The following is a 14765-nucleotide window of genomic DNA, read 5'->3' as shown; positions in this document are numbered from 1 at the left end:
GGTTTCTAGGTGTAGTACATCGTGGTTCAGTGCAGCTGAACTGGATGCCCAGTGAACTTGGTTTCTGGCTGTATGAGCTTGTCTGTAGTCTCCCTAGCTTCAATTCTGCAATTTTATGCTCTCATGAGAAGTAAGCAGAACTCTGCCTATTGGTACTAGCAGATAGTAGAGGCGAATAGATAGGGGTCATCACTCCTCTGGTGTGCGATCCTTCTGCTCATACAGTCATGCGCTGTCACCAGGGATGTTACAGGAGAAAAGGAACAGAGAGGATGAGCTATTTTACAGAATGCTTCTCTACTTCGAGTGACTGTGAATAGCCTCTTTGATTTTTCCCATTTTGTCTCAAAATCATAATTCTCCTGCCTCAACCTCTCAGGTAGCTGGAATTACAGGCATGTGCTGCCTTACCCGGATCTCTATGCTGTTTTAACCATTCACCTATTACTGATGTGTTACGTGTGTAATGTTAAAAACAAAATGCTGCAGGATTCCCAGTGGCTGCAGCGGGCCATAAGACCATGCTGCAGGTCTCCGAAGGCGGCTGGTCCATGACAGGGAGCCACGTGGTGGTGGGCAAGAGACGGATAGGCATGCCATGCAGAGTGAGGCTGGATATTTATTTAATGGGTTATGGAGGGGAAAGGGAGAAGGGGAGAAAAGGAGGGGGAGAGAGAGAGAGAGAGAGAGAGAGAGAGAGAGAGAGAGAGGAGAGAGATGACCCAATATTCAGAGAGCCTCTTATGGTTGGTTAGATGTTGAGATATTATAAAAAGGATGAAGAAATCAGTTATCAACCTGCCAGAACAAGATCCCTAGGGCTGGCAGAGACTGAATGATTTGTTTTTGAAGTTAGACCTTGGATCAACTACGGCAAGTGTATAATTTAGAGAAGTGTGTAGCCTGCACACCTGAAAAGATGGCATCTAAAGCAAGTCATTGGCATAAAGAAAGGCTGTTAAGTCTGGAGGGCAAATAGACTTGAGTTCAATTCCCAGTTCTACTTTCTATAACATAAGCAAACGTGTAGGCACTATGATACCAAAACCTAGAAATACTGACATATCAAAGATGTTAATGATATTATCCTTGACAAGGATTAATATGCTGACAGTCTGTCCCTCTGGTAGAAGCTTGAGCTAGGTTCTTCTGATTTCTCAGTTTCACTTTGACCTCTAGGCTCTTGTCCAATCAGATTTGAGCAACAATGCTGCCCAATCAGTTTACAGACTCTCTGCTACCCGTGACCACCCTGGTCTACCTTCCTTATTTACCTTACCAATCAGTTTAGCCGATTAACTTTATATTATATAAATATAATATATATTATATATAATGAGTTAACTCATTAACTTTGATATTTTCTTTTAGTTATTTTCCATCTACTGACACCAGGCCCCATCATTTATTACAAATTTCCACTTGCCCATTTCATTTTGATAATGGCACTCAAGTCAAACTACTTTGTTCATTACAAAACCCCCACATAGTTATTCCTTTACCTGCGTTTATATCTTGTTCTAAATAAAGTCAGCCTTGCCACCTCTAGCAAACATTATTACGAATTTTTCTTTCATAATAATTCTTTCCTTCAAAATGATGTAACTTTTGCCACTGGTATTGTTTTTTAATATTCTTTTAAATTAATTATATCTTTGATTTTCGTTGTCATTCTTACCTTAAAAATGGAGAAATTGAGGATTTGAAGGTTAAGTGATTTTTCAGGAATTAAGGAAGCATTACCAGAAACTGCAAAATATGTGTGGGTGCGTGCAACCATGGCTCCCCTAACATGTTTTCCATGGAGAGCAACTGTTCAGAAGTTCCACTGTGCTGGAATGTTGTAAAGCAAGTATTGTGAAAACGAAGAGTGGGGTGGGGGCAGGCCGTTCTGGGGTGCTGTTTGCAAGTGTTGGCTCTCCCAAGTCAGTGTCATCCAAACCCCAGAGCATCACTTGTGTCAGGTGTTTGCTGTGGGAACTCCTTCAGCCAATAGCCTTGGAGATACCAGCCCACTTTGGGCAAGGTCTCATGTACTATAAATGCAGACAAAAAGCATGCATGGGCCTTTTGGCTCCTGGATTCGATTCCAGTTCCCGGCGCTGTGAGTTTATCCCCAGATAAATAAGCCTTTGTTATACTCCATCTCGGGCCATTGTGGAACTCTTTTGTACCAAAAGTCTTTGATGCTCCAACTTTAGAAATTGTGAGCATAGGCCACTGATTCAAGGCCCAGACATTGCTATTACTCATTTATCTAAAGAGGCCAACTTCCATCACTGAACCAACATTTTATTTCTAGGTATCTTATTTGATCTTCAACATGTCATAATAAAGTTTGCTTCAGGAATCCTTTGGAACTGCCACTGTTTGGGTAAGATGTTAGAGCAAATTCTACAGTAACACATGGTATAAGCTTTGGAATTGGCAAGAGGTAGAAATATATCCATCCCATACTTTTTCATGTGTGACAAATCACCTGATAGAGATGCCTCAAGGAGGGAAGTGTGCATTTTGGCTCACATTTATAGTAGAAGATTATAATCTATCATGGTAAGGAAGGCTTGCTGACCAGAGAGAGCAAGCCACTACTGTTGATTCTCATATGGTAGCCCACCAGGGGGAGGGAAGTGGGACTGGAACAAGATGGAGATACCTCCCCTACTGGCATACTTCCTTCAATTAAGTCCCAGTTCCTAGAGGTTCTGCAGCCTAATAAACACAGCACCGTATGAGGCTGTGGAGAACAAGTCACAGTTAATATGTTCATAAGTCACCGAGAACCAGGGTATAAACTTCCTGGTTATTAAGACCCACTATCAACTCCCTGTTTTATTAGACTGGTGTGAGTCACCACACAAGCGACTTAGATCAGGAGCTGACAGCTGTGACCGGGGTTTTATCTGGAGACACCCTGCACCTGGGAACTTTGGAGCAGCCTGGTTTCTTGAGGCCCACAGGATATTAGATTCCCAAACCCTGCCAAGAAACCAAACCTTCAATACCTATGAAGTGGAGAGTCAACAGCCACTTTTTATAGACCATGATGAAAACCCAGGATTATTACAGGAAATCTTATTTCTTTCATTAGAATGAGCATCCATGTGCCTATTCCAAGACCAGCTCTTAGATATTTGTGCTCTAAGCACTAAAAAAATGCGACTTTTGTTTCTTTACAAATTATTAGAGATGCTCTAATTCCATAGAAACAAGGGAGTGTACTGCTTTCTTCCACTCATCACAGCTGTCCAGCTCCTGGGGATGACGCTGTACCAGATAGCTTCATCCATGTTGGATGACCCTTCATTCAGGGTCATCTCCTCTCAAGGACATCATCTTCCTACCCACAGACCACAAAAGTCTTGGACCAGCTATGAGATGCTCATCTGCAGGGGAGAAAATAGATCCCGATGGTCGAAAGGAAACAGTGTCTATTATTAGAAGGCAAGTGCCAAATCCAGTCCTTCACAAGGGGCTACAGCTGATGTGGAGACGTGTTTAAGGCTTGGGTTCTAGTAGAGCTGACCACATTTTAAACTTCTGTTCCTTGGTCTTGATTTATTTTTCTTTTTGAAATTTTATACCATATTTATTTATTTATTACTTTTGTGTAAGTGTGTGTGTGTGTGTGTGTGTGTGTGTGTGTGTGTGTGTGTGTGTCTACAAGTGCAAGTCTAAAAATCTGAGTTTGATCTCAGGGACCCTTGTGATGGGAGAAGAGGGCAGACTTCCTAAAATTGTCCTCTGACCAGATGAGCCAACACTTGGGAGAACAGAACCTGCACCTCTCGTGGGCAACACAATAGAGCCAACCCCATTGGCAGAGGTGTGGGTGAGCCAGACCCAAAGTTGGGAGCATGGGAGAACTGTCCCTATTACTCATCTGTCATGTGGTGGGATGGGTGGGGAAGAGATGCCTACACTTGAGGTCCTAAGAGTGGGAGAGCTGGTCTTGCCCATTGTGCGTGGGGCTATCCCTGAACTGCTGGTCCTGGGTTCTATAAGAAAGCAGATTGAGCAAGTCATGGGAAGCAAGCCAGTAAGCAGCACTCCTCCATGACCTCTGCATCGGCTCCTGCCTCCAGGTTCCCGCCCTGTTTGAGTTCATGCCCCAATTTCCTTTGGTGCTGAACAGCAATAAGGAAGTATAACCAGAATAAACCCTTTCTCTCTACCCCCCACCAAAAGAGAGCCCAGCATGAGCAGTTTTTCTTCAATAATAACAATAACAATAATAATAGTAATAATAATAATAATAATAACCTTTCATTAAGAGGCTTAAATATTATCACTTTGGTTGGTGTTATCATTCACTTTATTTAAAGGAGGGCTCAGGAGAAGAGAGAGGCGAGCTCCATAGTATAAATATTACAACCATAATACAACAATATGAAATGGACTTTACCTGTCTTGAAGCCTGGAAGCTAGACATCACTGTGTTACCTGTGGTCACCTTAGCTAGTGGAGTCAAGAGAAGTCCTTAATTTCTTCTTAGAGTGAGCACTGTGGCACACTGTCCAGACCATCACTCAGGACCAAAGCCGAAAGTGCCTCCAGGACTTTCTTCAGCCAAAGAAAGCTGCTAAGGCTAAGGCTAAGCTCCATGGTAGCAGTTTACATCAATTTACTAAGTTATCCTACATTATACCCCATCATGGCGGCAGCCTACATCAATTTACTACATTATCCTGCATCATACCCCTCCATGGTGGCAGCTTACATTAATATACTGAGCAATGAAGGAACACAATGTCCCTGTCCCTTGCTCAGTTCATAATGGCTCTAGAGTTCCCTGCAGGTTTGGCTGAAGTCACTGCCACTGAATTATCTCACAATTCTAACGCCATGCAGGAGACCCTACAGTCAGGTGACTGATGAAAAAGGGATAGGTGGATTCAGTTCACAAATAACTTGGCTTTATGTACGGGTTCAAGTCAAAAATCGTATTATTGGAAGGTGACTACTCACTCAGGTGGGCCCCAAAATAGCAATGAGGAAAACCCTCCCAAAGGGCAACCTTACAGAAGGGAGTCTTGGGCTGGAGTGTTGGCTCAGCAGTTAGGAGGGCTTGTTGCTCTTTCAAGACTTGGGTTTGATTCCCAGCACTGACTTGGTAGCTACAGTCATCTGTAACTGAAGTCCCAAAGGATCCAAAGCCCTCTTCTGACCTCTGTGGGCACCAGGATGCATACATAGCTGCAGTCAAGTACTCTTTAAATAATAAAATAAATAACTATTAAACATTTAAATTTTTTCTTAAAGCAAACACACTTTGTATGTGAAGAAAAGTAGCCCGAGATCAGGACATTCATGGAATCATTGAGCAGAGGTGAGTCACTTGCTAGTTGATTCAGGGTCAAACAGGAAGAGGTTAGTGTAAGAAGGGCTAGGACAGAGGTATGTGCATGAAAATATGGCTGCACAGACTAAAGAATGCTTGAGAGACTGCTCTTGTACACTGTAAAGATTTGTCACTTGTATTGGTTTAATAAAATGCTGATTGACCAGTAGCCAGGAAGGATGTATGGGTGGGGTGAGGAAGAGGAAAGGCAGAGATGCAGTCACCAGCCATATGCGGAAGAAACAAGATGAAAATGCCTTACTGAGAAAAGGTACCAAGGCACATGGCTAAACATAGACAAGAATTATGGGTGAATTTAAGTTGTAAGAGCTAGTTAGTAATAAGCCTGAGCAATAGGCCAAACAGTTTATAATTAGTATAAGCCTCTGTTTCTTTGAGACTGAACAGCTGTTGGACCAGGCGGGACAGAACTTCTGTCCACAGATGATTCTATCACATATCAATACCTATTATAGGGCACCCATGACAAAAAAAATCCCTAAACCATGTAGGATTGATTGAAACAATGAGCTCACAAATATCATGTCCACAGTACCTTAGGGAAAGGCTGTGCCTAACTGCTCCTTGTTAGGAATATTTTCCTAACACGAGCTCTCCGCCAACACATAATCCCAATCAAGCCAAATCAAAACAAGCCAAATTAGGAGATATCCAGGTTTAATGGGTGTTCTGCACTCTCAGGTGGCCCCGAGGGGCTGCGAAAGCGACCACCAACAGGAAGAAAAGGAGACCATATGTTCCTCTTTTAGGAATTCACTTAAATATTTTTGGGAGTGGTCTTGACATCCTCCCCAGGGAGGAGTCAGGACCTGACCTGCTGGGATTTGGAGTCCAGAGTGCTAACTCTCAAGGTCAGGGGGCTAGGATAGATGCAAGGGGCTGGGGCCTAAGCTCCCAACTTAACACTCCTGACCAACATTAATTCAGCCATTATCACTATATAACATCCAGTCTGAAAGACAGAACAACGATAGGCCTTTGAGGAAGCCCATCGGCCACTTGATGGTAACCTGGATCATTTCCAGCCATCCTTGGAACCCACACATAGTCCAGGTTTTTGTTGCCCTGAAGGGACTTGAACAGTAAATGTCTTATGTGCTAAGTTAACAGTATATGTCTATGGATAATCATCATATTTCTCCAAAGAAAGACAATGAAAAGATGCATTGTTTTATAGTTTTGCAAATCCTTAATGTCATGCAGTGGAAAAATGTCAATACTCATTTGTGAAAAAAAATAGTATTTAAAAAAAGGGCAATATAATAAGTATCTGAAAAAGGTGACTAGGGGACCCCGGGGTTCCCATAATACATGGATGATGCGCATGGTATCCAATCTCCAACCTGAGAACGGTGGTGGAGGGTGCTGGGAACAATTCTACCTGACTCTACTACTCTGATGAGATCCCCTCATCAAAGAAGTGGAGGCTTTGATTGTGAAAAGTCTTTAAGCATTTGAAGGAGGAGCAGATTCCAGGTAGCCATCAGCAGAAGGAAGACTTAGGTCCTCCAGGAAGACGAGAAATGCACAGAGTACCTGCTTTTCTTCTAGTAAGAGCCACAGTGAGGACCTAGCTAGCATCAAACCTGTGTTCTGGAGGGCAAGGGTAGAGAGGAGAGAACCCAAGCCACAGTTAACAATTCTAGTCAAGGCAGTCTCCCAGCTAACAGTAATGATCATGGGGTTTTGACTTTAACCAAGCTTTCTGCTTTTCAGAGTGCTCCCACAGATTCTGTCTCTTAGATCTCTCTTACTCAAGATTCCTGATTGCTTAAAGTCTTTTTTTTTTTTAAGTTTAAGGCAAACAAACAGAATCTGAGATCAATTTGCTTTGAGAAGTTGTTTAAGCAGAGATTTACAGTTTCACTCAGTCTTTTTAAAAAAACAAGAGCAAAAACTTTTCTCGTTGGTAGCGACAACACAACAGCTTTAGTGAATTAGAGCTACCCGAACCTACCAGAAAGAATGAGAGTACCAACCCCAGCGAGCAGCGGGAGGGAGGGAGCTCTCAGAGCTTGCAAATCCCCTTACTCAGGAATGGGCCCTTTTGTATGATTTCCTGTGGAGGCAGCAGTCAGGACAGCTATATATACCCAGGCGCTTCCCTGGAGCTTCACAGCGTACGGGGCATCTTTTACCTACTCGCAGCGAGATGGGAAAGGTAAGTCCTGGGACCCTGACCTTTGCCCTCTCTAAGCATCCTTGGCTGGGGAAACACTTGTCTGGTCCCCCTCTGCCCTTCCAGATCACCTTCTACGAGGACCGCGGTTTCCAGGGCCGCTGCTATGAGTGCAGCACAGACTGCCCCAACCTGCAGACCTACTTCAGCCGCTGCAACTCCATCCGCGTGGACAGTGGCTGCTGGATGCTCTATGAGCGCCCCAACTACCAGGGCCACCAGTACTTCCTGAGGCGTGGGGACTACCCTGACTACCAGCAGTGGATGGGCCTCAGCGACTCTGTCCGTTCCTGCCGCCTCATCCCCCACGTGAGTGTGGCTCAGTCTTTATAATGGGTGTCTGGAAACACAAATTATCTTATAAAAGGTCATCTTAAACCACCATTCCAACTAGAGAACAGGCTGGATGTGACACCTAGTGTGTGTGTCCAGTAGGGTACCTGAGAGAGGAAGCTCATTTCTCAGGAACTTGGTGGTGAGTTTTAAAAAAGACTCTCATACCCATTTTCTCCTTCCTTCCTTCCTTCTTTCCTTCCTTCCTTCCTTCTTTCCTTCCTCCCTCCCTCCCTCCCTCCCTCCCTCCCTCCCTCCCTCCCTCCCTCCTTTCCTTTCTTCCTTTCTTTGATTTTGAATTATTTTTTATTACTTAAAAAAAATACCAATCCAAATTTCCACTTCCTCCCCTCCTCCCAGTCCCCTCCAACTCCCTCCACACACCCTCCTCCCACCCTCTCCAATCCTAAGAGAGGGCAATACATTGCACCCTGTGGAAAGTCCAAGGCCCTCCTTACTACACCTAGGTTGAGAAAGGTATACATCCAAAGAGATAAAGATCCCAAGAAGTCAGTACATGCAGTAGAGATAAATTCCAGTGTCACTATTGGTGGCCCCTCAGTCTGCCCCAACTGTCAACCACATTCAGAGGGACTAGTTTGACCCCATGCTCGTTCACTCCCAGTCCACTTGGAGTTGGTGAGCTCCCATTAGCTCAGGCAAACTGTCTCAGTGGATCTCATTCCCATTTTAACATTGCATTTGGCACTGAGAATTCAAGCATCAGAGAGTAATGGAGAAAAATAGGAATCAAAGACAATGCATTTACCACTGTTCACAATATAACCCCTCCATATAAGTTTGTAGTTCATTCCAACCACTTCAAGACAGAAATTCAGTGCTACTTAACCCATAAATACAATGCACTACTGTTTGGGTCTCTAAACGTGCATTGGGTGGTAGGATATGCTGAAGAGGTAATGGCAAGAGTTCAAGGCTAGCCTGGGCTACCCCTTTGTCTAGGTCCATGCCACCCTGAATGCCCCCAGTCTCATCTAAAATGTCTTGACTGGCTTGGCCTTGCATTTCTACTTGGTTATTTTCCCCGCCTTCTGGTTTTTATTCGTATGGAGCGAGCAGTATCTACTAGCTATCTTTGAGAATGCACCAGCAAAACAGCCAATTTTAACATTAAAGTTCAAGATTCATGCTTTCTGGAGAAGGAACACAGCATTGCTAGGCAGGTGGAGAGTGGGAGACATGACACACAGCGCCAAGGGAACACAACTTCACCAAGACAGAAAGGGTCAGTTTGCAAACAGGAGGTTGGGGAGCTGAATGCGCTCTGTCGTGGAAAGAGAAGCCAGGGAAAGCCAGCGCCTTCTGTGTCACAGGGGCTTGCTCTCCTGCTCGATAGATACGCGAACACCAACACACACATTTTGCAGAAAATAGCTGAAAATTAGTATCTTTTCAATAAGAGAGTTATATCAAAATGCGACCTTTCCAGTAATTCTCAATTTTCTCTCTTGTCAAGGGCTGGCTCTTCAACAAGCCCTGAGACACTGTGATGTTTTACTTTAAGCCATTTTTAGTTAATTGTGATAAGTCTTTATTTTAGGCAACTTTTAATTGCCAGGGACGACGGACTGGTAGGCAGGCATGGAGAAGCCTGAGCTTTGTTTCTTGGTTGGCCACTGAAGCCCTAGATTCTTCACTGACAGGCTTCGGGGGTAGAGACTTCTGAACTCTGCAGTACGCCTCTTGGACGCGGGATGTTCAGGTGGGGGAGGGGAGTGCTGCTGGAGCTGGAAACTTAGCCTCTCCCTGTGTTCATTTGCTTTTCCTCTGTCTGCTGCCCCCAGCACTCCGGCACTTACCGAATGAGGATCTACGAGAGAGATGACTTCAGAGGACAAATGTCAGAAATTACAGATGACTGTCTCTCTCTTCAGGATCGCTTCCACCTCAGCGAAATCCACTCCCTCAGTGTAATGGAAGGCTGCTGGGTCCTCTATGAGATGCCTAGCTACAGAGGACGGCAGTACCTGCTGAGGCCCGGGGAGTACAGGAGATATCTTGACTGGGGGGCTCCAAATGCCAAAGTTGGTTCTTTTAGACGAGTCATGGATTTCTACTGAGGCCCTTTCATTCTCTGTTTTTCTTCTTTAGAACTGAATAAAGCATGTAGCTTGTGATTCTGGCACCACAAGAAGAGTCCTGCCTTTCTTTCACTCTCTTAAGCATTCCTAAGCAAAAACGGCACCAAACCAAACATGATAATCTTTCCAAGATGGGAAGTATCTCTTATATATAAGGCAGAATAATGCTCTTGGTATAACTACATTCTCTAATGACTAAATGTGCAGGATTGAAGAAAACTTTAAATTATCAAGAAAAGTCATACTGGGCTGGTGACATGGTTTAGCAGGTAAAGATGCCTGCTCCCAAGTCTGGTGTCCTGGGTTTGATACCCAAGCCCCATTCAGCGGAAGGAGAGTGGTCAATTTTTCCAAGAGTTGTTCTATGACTCACACACTCTCCATACACACAAATAAATAAATAAAAGTGTAAGAAAGAAGAGATGGCTCAGTGGTTAAAGGCGTTTGTTGTTCTAGAGGACCCGAGTCTGAATCCCAGTGCCTTCATGAAGGCTCACAGTAGTCTAACACTCCAGTTCTGGGGGATTTGATGCCCTCTTCTGGCCTCTCCCAGCACCACACATACACAGTGGGCTGACATACATGTGGGCAAAACATTCATACATACAAAAAATAAATAAAATAAAAGTAATGTAACAAAGAAATGTAAAGATCAGCCTAATTATTACTAGTACTAAAAAAAAACCTGGTGGGTTTTTTGGGGGGGGGATTGTTTGTTTGTCTGTTGTTTCTTTGGTTGGTTGATTGGTTCTCAAGGCAGAGTGTCTATGTATAACAGCTCTGGCTGTCATGTGTCTTGCTTTGTAGACCAAACTGACCTCAAAGTCACAGACATACATCTGCCTCTGCCTCTCAAGTGCTGAGATTAAGGGTATGTGCCACCACCACCTGGTTAAAACCTGGGTTTTCTTATGAGTCCTGGAAAAGAGCTTACTGAGAAAAAAAAATCATCGCAAATAGCCTACAGTTATTAAATGAGGTTATAGGGTTATTTCTTGTAAAGTTCATAAATAAATCTGATGAGTTCAGGTCAAAATTCATCAAATTATCCCATCTTTGAGAGCTAGTGAATTGGCTCAAATGTCATCTTGCCCAGAGTAGAAACTTCATACATCCCCCTCTCCCCACACAGAGGCAAACAATGTCTCCAGGGAAGGAATGAGTGTTGTGCATTTCCCAGGAGCCCCAGCGCCTCACACCGGGCATGTCATCACACCCTCCCAGTGAGCACTGGTTCCCCCCCCCTCCCGCCGCGCCCGACCACACTGACCCCTGACCTATCTCTCACTTATGGCTTTGACACACACAACTGTTTTTGTTATAGAGGTTCTGGGGCCATGAGCGTAAGTTTATTTTAGAAAAGCACAATTATAGAAATTTAAGACTAGGCGACCCCTGGTTTTGTGGATGCAGCTCAGTGCAGAGAATTTGTCTAACATGGAAGGCCATGGATTCCATTCCCAATACCAGAAAAAACCCAAAACTATTAGATGGCACTGCTTTAGGTGGTTTGTGCGTATCAGCAGACACATCTGCTCGTGTCCCTTCCCCGTCACCTCTTCCTGGTACGTATCCATGCACACATGGCTATTCATTTCTTTCATTCCGTGTCTTCAAGACCTCATGTTCAATACCTAAGTACTGAATAAACATGGTAAGCATATATTCCACACATAAATTGGGTCACTTTTGGGAGTTAGGAAATTTCCTATTAATAATTATTAATAATTCTTGTCAAAGCCAAACTGTTCTGAAAAACTGGGGCATATGATCAGCTTTTATATGAATATATATTTGGCAAGATAAAATCTAGGGATAGCCACATTTGGTTTTAACTGTTCCTAAACACCACGTTCTTTAACCTTTAACCTCCCAGTACCACTTTAACCCTTGGACTCCGCTTCCTGAGATAAATTCAATTCTCTATTCACCAATGGCAACTTATCAAACAAGAGCTAGACGTGCAAAAGCTGCTGGCTGTTGACTTTTGCACTTTTTGTGTGGAAGGCAGAAAGTCACACCTGAGCAAATTATTCTTAAACACCTGACCTGGAAAAAAAATAGAGTCACTTAGGTTTTCTTTTTTTTTCTTTTCTTTTTTTTTTTTCTTAGAGTGGTGATAGTTTGAGACAGGATCTTTCTACATAGCCCTGGATATCCTGGAACTCCCTATGCAGACCAGGCTGTCCTCAAACTCACAGAGCTGTGCCTGCCTTTGCACAACACCCCCCACACAGTGCTGAGATTATAGGCATGTGCCGTCATGCCCAGCTTCCCGAGTCTTTTTCATTGTTCTTGAAAATCCTCTGCTCTCAACCGTGAAATACCGAAGAGAAAGATGCTGTCCCCAGCATAAAGATAAAGTCACCAATGGAGAGTGGCTTGGGAAAGGTACTATACCCAAACCAGCTTCTAATGCCACCAGCTACTCACTCCCTCCTGCCTGTGTTTAAAATTAAGAGCTCAGGTTAATATGAAGCAGACAACTTGAGACAACTCTAGTGTCACCTATATATTCTATACGCTAGATGCCTTCATGCCCTAGTTTTTAAAACTACGTCTTACTTCAAATCTTTTTGCTTGTTTGTTGTTTTGTTTTGTTTTGTTTTTCAAGACAGGATGTCTCTGTGGAACAGTCCTGGCTGTCCTGGAACTGGCTCTGTAGATCAGGCTGGCCTCAGACTCACAGAGATCCACCTGCCTCTGCTTCCCAAGTGTTAGGATCACTATCCTAGGAGTGCACCATCACTTCCCTGCTCTGGTTTAAATCTTTGTCTTCCCTCTTTCCCCCTTCAACTCTAAGCCTTCTTGGACTAACAACCTTACAAAAGGGCCACCAGACAGTGAAAACGGCGCTCTGTTGCGGTTAGGATGCCAGCAGCTGTTGCTCTGTCCCCAGAAAGCGTTCTCAGTGTAAGAGCTCTCCCAAGTTTGCCTGTCCTGCCACCATGGAGTTAGGTCCTAATGTAAGCGCACATCCTTTTCTCTCCCCTCCAGGCCTCAGTCATAGCAAAAGTAATAGCCATAATCACCTGTGATGAATTGCCAAGAGGAAATTATTTGCATTTGTGGACCAAGGGGAGCGCAGTTAGTGGCTGGTGTCCTATGCAGTCTCTTTGTTTGGGACAGTTTTGTCTATGTGACCACCATACACATAACTCCTGCTTATTGAACCAAGCACCCATGCTACATTAATGGCTAAGAAATAGAAAGGCAGGTGGAAGAACCAACTTCTCACTGGACTTCAGACACTAACAAACCTTAGTTTTGGATTGCTTGATGCTGGTGAAACAATAACCTGACATTTCAGATGGCATTAAAAATAGACAATTAAAATTACCAAGGGACAGGACAGGGGCAGGGCTTGGGGGCTGCAACATTCCTGTTTTCTCCCTTTTAATTATTTATCTTTACTGTTATATTGGCCTGTTAAGTCTATAAAGCCCAAGGTGTGGTCAGCCCACAGACTGAAGTTCACACACAATGAACTTTGATGTGAGTATGCATGCCCATATTTAAAATAGGTTCTGGAAATTTCAACACACTGAACTCCAGACTAGAGAATAGCAGTCATTCCTTTAGTTTCATTTGTGTTCCAATTCCTTCAGTCAATTAATGAGAACAAGGTGAGGAAAAAGCAGAAGAGTCCTGGTCCTTTAAGACTCTCCATGTCTGTTTTTGAGGAACTGTGGTCTAAATAAAGCCTTGGAAACATGATAATTACTGTTGAACATGACACTTGGGTAACCAAGGAACAGTGTTAAGTCCAGTCCAGGCCAGGCATGGTAGTGCCTGTAATCCCAATACTTGGGGAAGGGGGAAGCAGAGGCAGACAGATCTTTTTGAGTTTGAGTTCATTCTGATCTACACAGCAAGTTCCATCTCAAAACAAAAGCAAGCAAACAAACTTAGTAAGCCAGAATATTAGGAAATATTCTAGAAAGTTTTTACAGAGGAATTGCTTGAGTTGAGCCTTGAAGAAGAGAAAACTCGTTTGGATGAACAATAAGAGAAGTGGTGTAATAATGTAATGTCCAGTGTGACTGGACAAACAATGTGGCAAAAGAGAAGTTAGGTTTGGTGTGCCAGTGAGGAGCCAGTGGTGTGTTTCAAGGCCATGAGCACATGGATTGCTATGTGTCCAATGTCATTAGTCTAACATAGTGGTATAGAACAGTACAGAATGGAGAAAGGCAAGATTAGACAGAGTCAGGAGGCAACCAAAGCCCAGCTAAAATATGATGAGACCCCCCCCCAAGAAAGGCATTAAGGGGCCTGTAGGGGCAGGAAAGAGAAAGAGCTGAGAAGCAGGAGAAAGTCAAGACTATGCTCTTCAGAGAGAATACTGAAATTTGGCGGGAGCGCTTTCTGTAGCTTGTCTTGTCTTGCAAGTACTGCACTTTATGTGATGGAATTTCCACCTGGTCCTCTCTTTGTGTGCACATGAACTTTACAGAACAAGGAAGAGGACTTCATAGCAAACAGTGTTTCTACTTTAGCGTTAAAGAGACTAGAGACTTAGTGGTAAGACCCTATTGCTGAAGTCACCACAGGCTCTAGTCCCAAGCACAGAGAAGTCAAACTAGAATTGGGATGAAAGTGTCCTCTCTGCTGACTAGCCCCCAATGCTAGAAGGTATAAGGCCTCTTGGGGAGAATAGTCATCAATAGTTTTATCCAGCTGTGAGCCCTGAGTGTCAAACTACCAGCAGGCCAAGCAAGATGTCCCCACTGCTACAATAGAGGCATACATGTTGGGGAATACATGTTCCCAATCATGTTGGGAAATC

At 43.8% G+C, this 14765-nt stretch overlaps 1 protein-coding gene across 2 annotated transcripts; it reads left to right on the top strand.

The window, feature by feature from the left end:
- Positions 1 to 7514: 7514 nt before the first annotated feature.
- LOC125416298 (gamma-crystallin B) lies at positions 7515 to 9955 on the top strand. 2 transcript variants are annotated; one of them, XM_087896680.1, is made up of 3 exons: positions 7515 to 7523; positions 7608 to 7850; positions 9680 to 9955. In XM_087896680.1, the coding sequence occupies exons 1-3, from the start codon at positions 7515 to 7517 to the stop codon at positions 9953 to 9955; spliced, it is 528 nt and encodes a 175-aa protein (XP_087752806.1). The 2 variants fall into 2 exon arrangements, with proteins under 2 accessions (XP_087752806.1, XP_087752645.1); XM_087896519.1 differs by having other exon boundaries at positions 7608 to 7856.
- Positions 9956 to 14765: the final 4810 nt, after the last annotated feature.

Source organism: Myodes glareolus, chromosome 1, assembly GCF_982192425.1.
Source record: "Myodes glareolus chromosome 1, mMyoGla1.1, whole genome shotgun sequence".
Taxonomy (NCBI): domain Eukaryota; kingdom Metazoa; phylum Chordata; class Mammalia; order Rodentia; family Cricetidae; genus Myodes; species Myodes glareolus.
The sequence above is the reverse complement of the archived record's forward strand: the minus strand, read 5'-3'. Positions and strand labels throughout refer to the sequence as shown.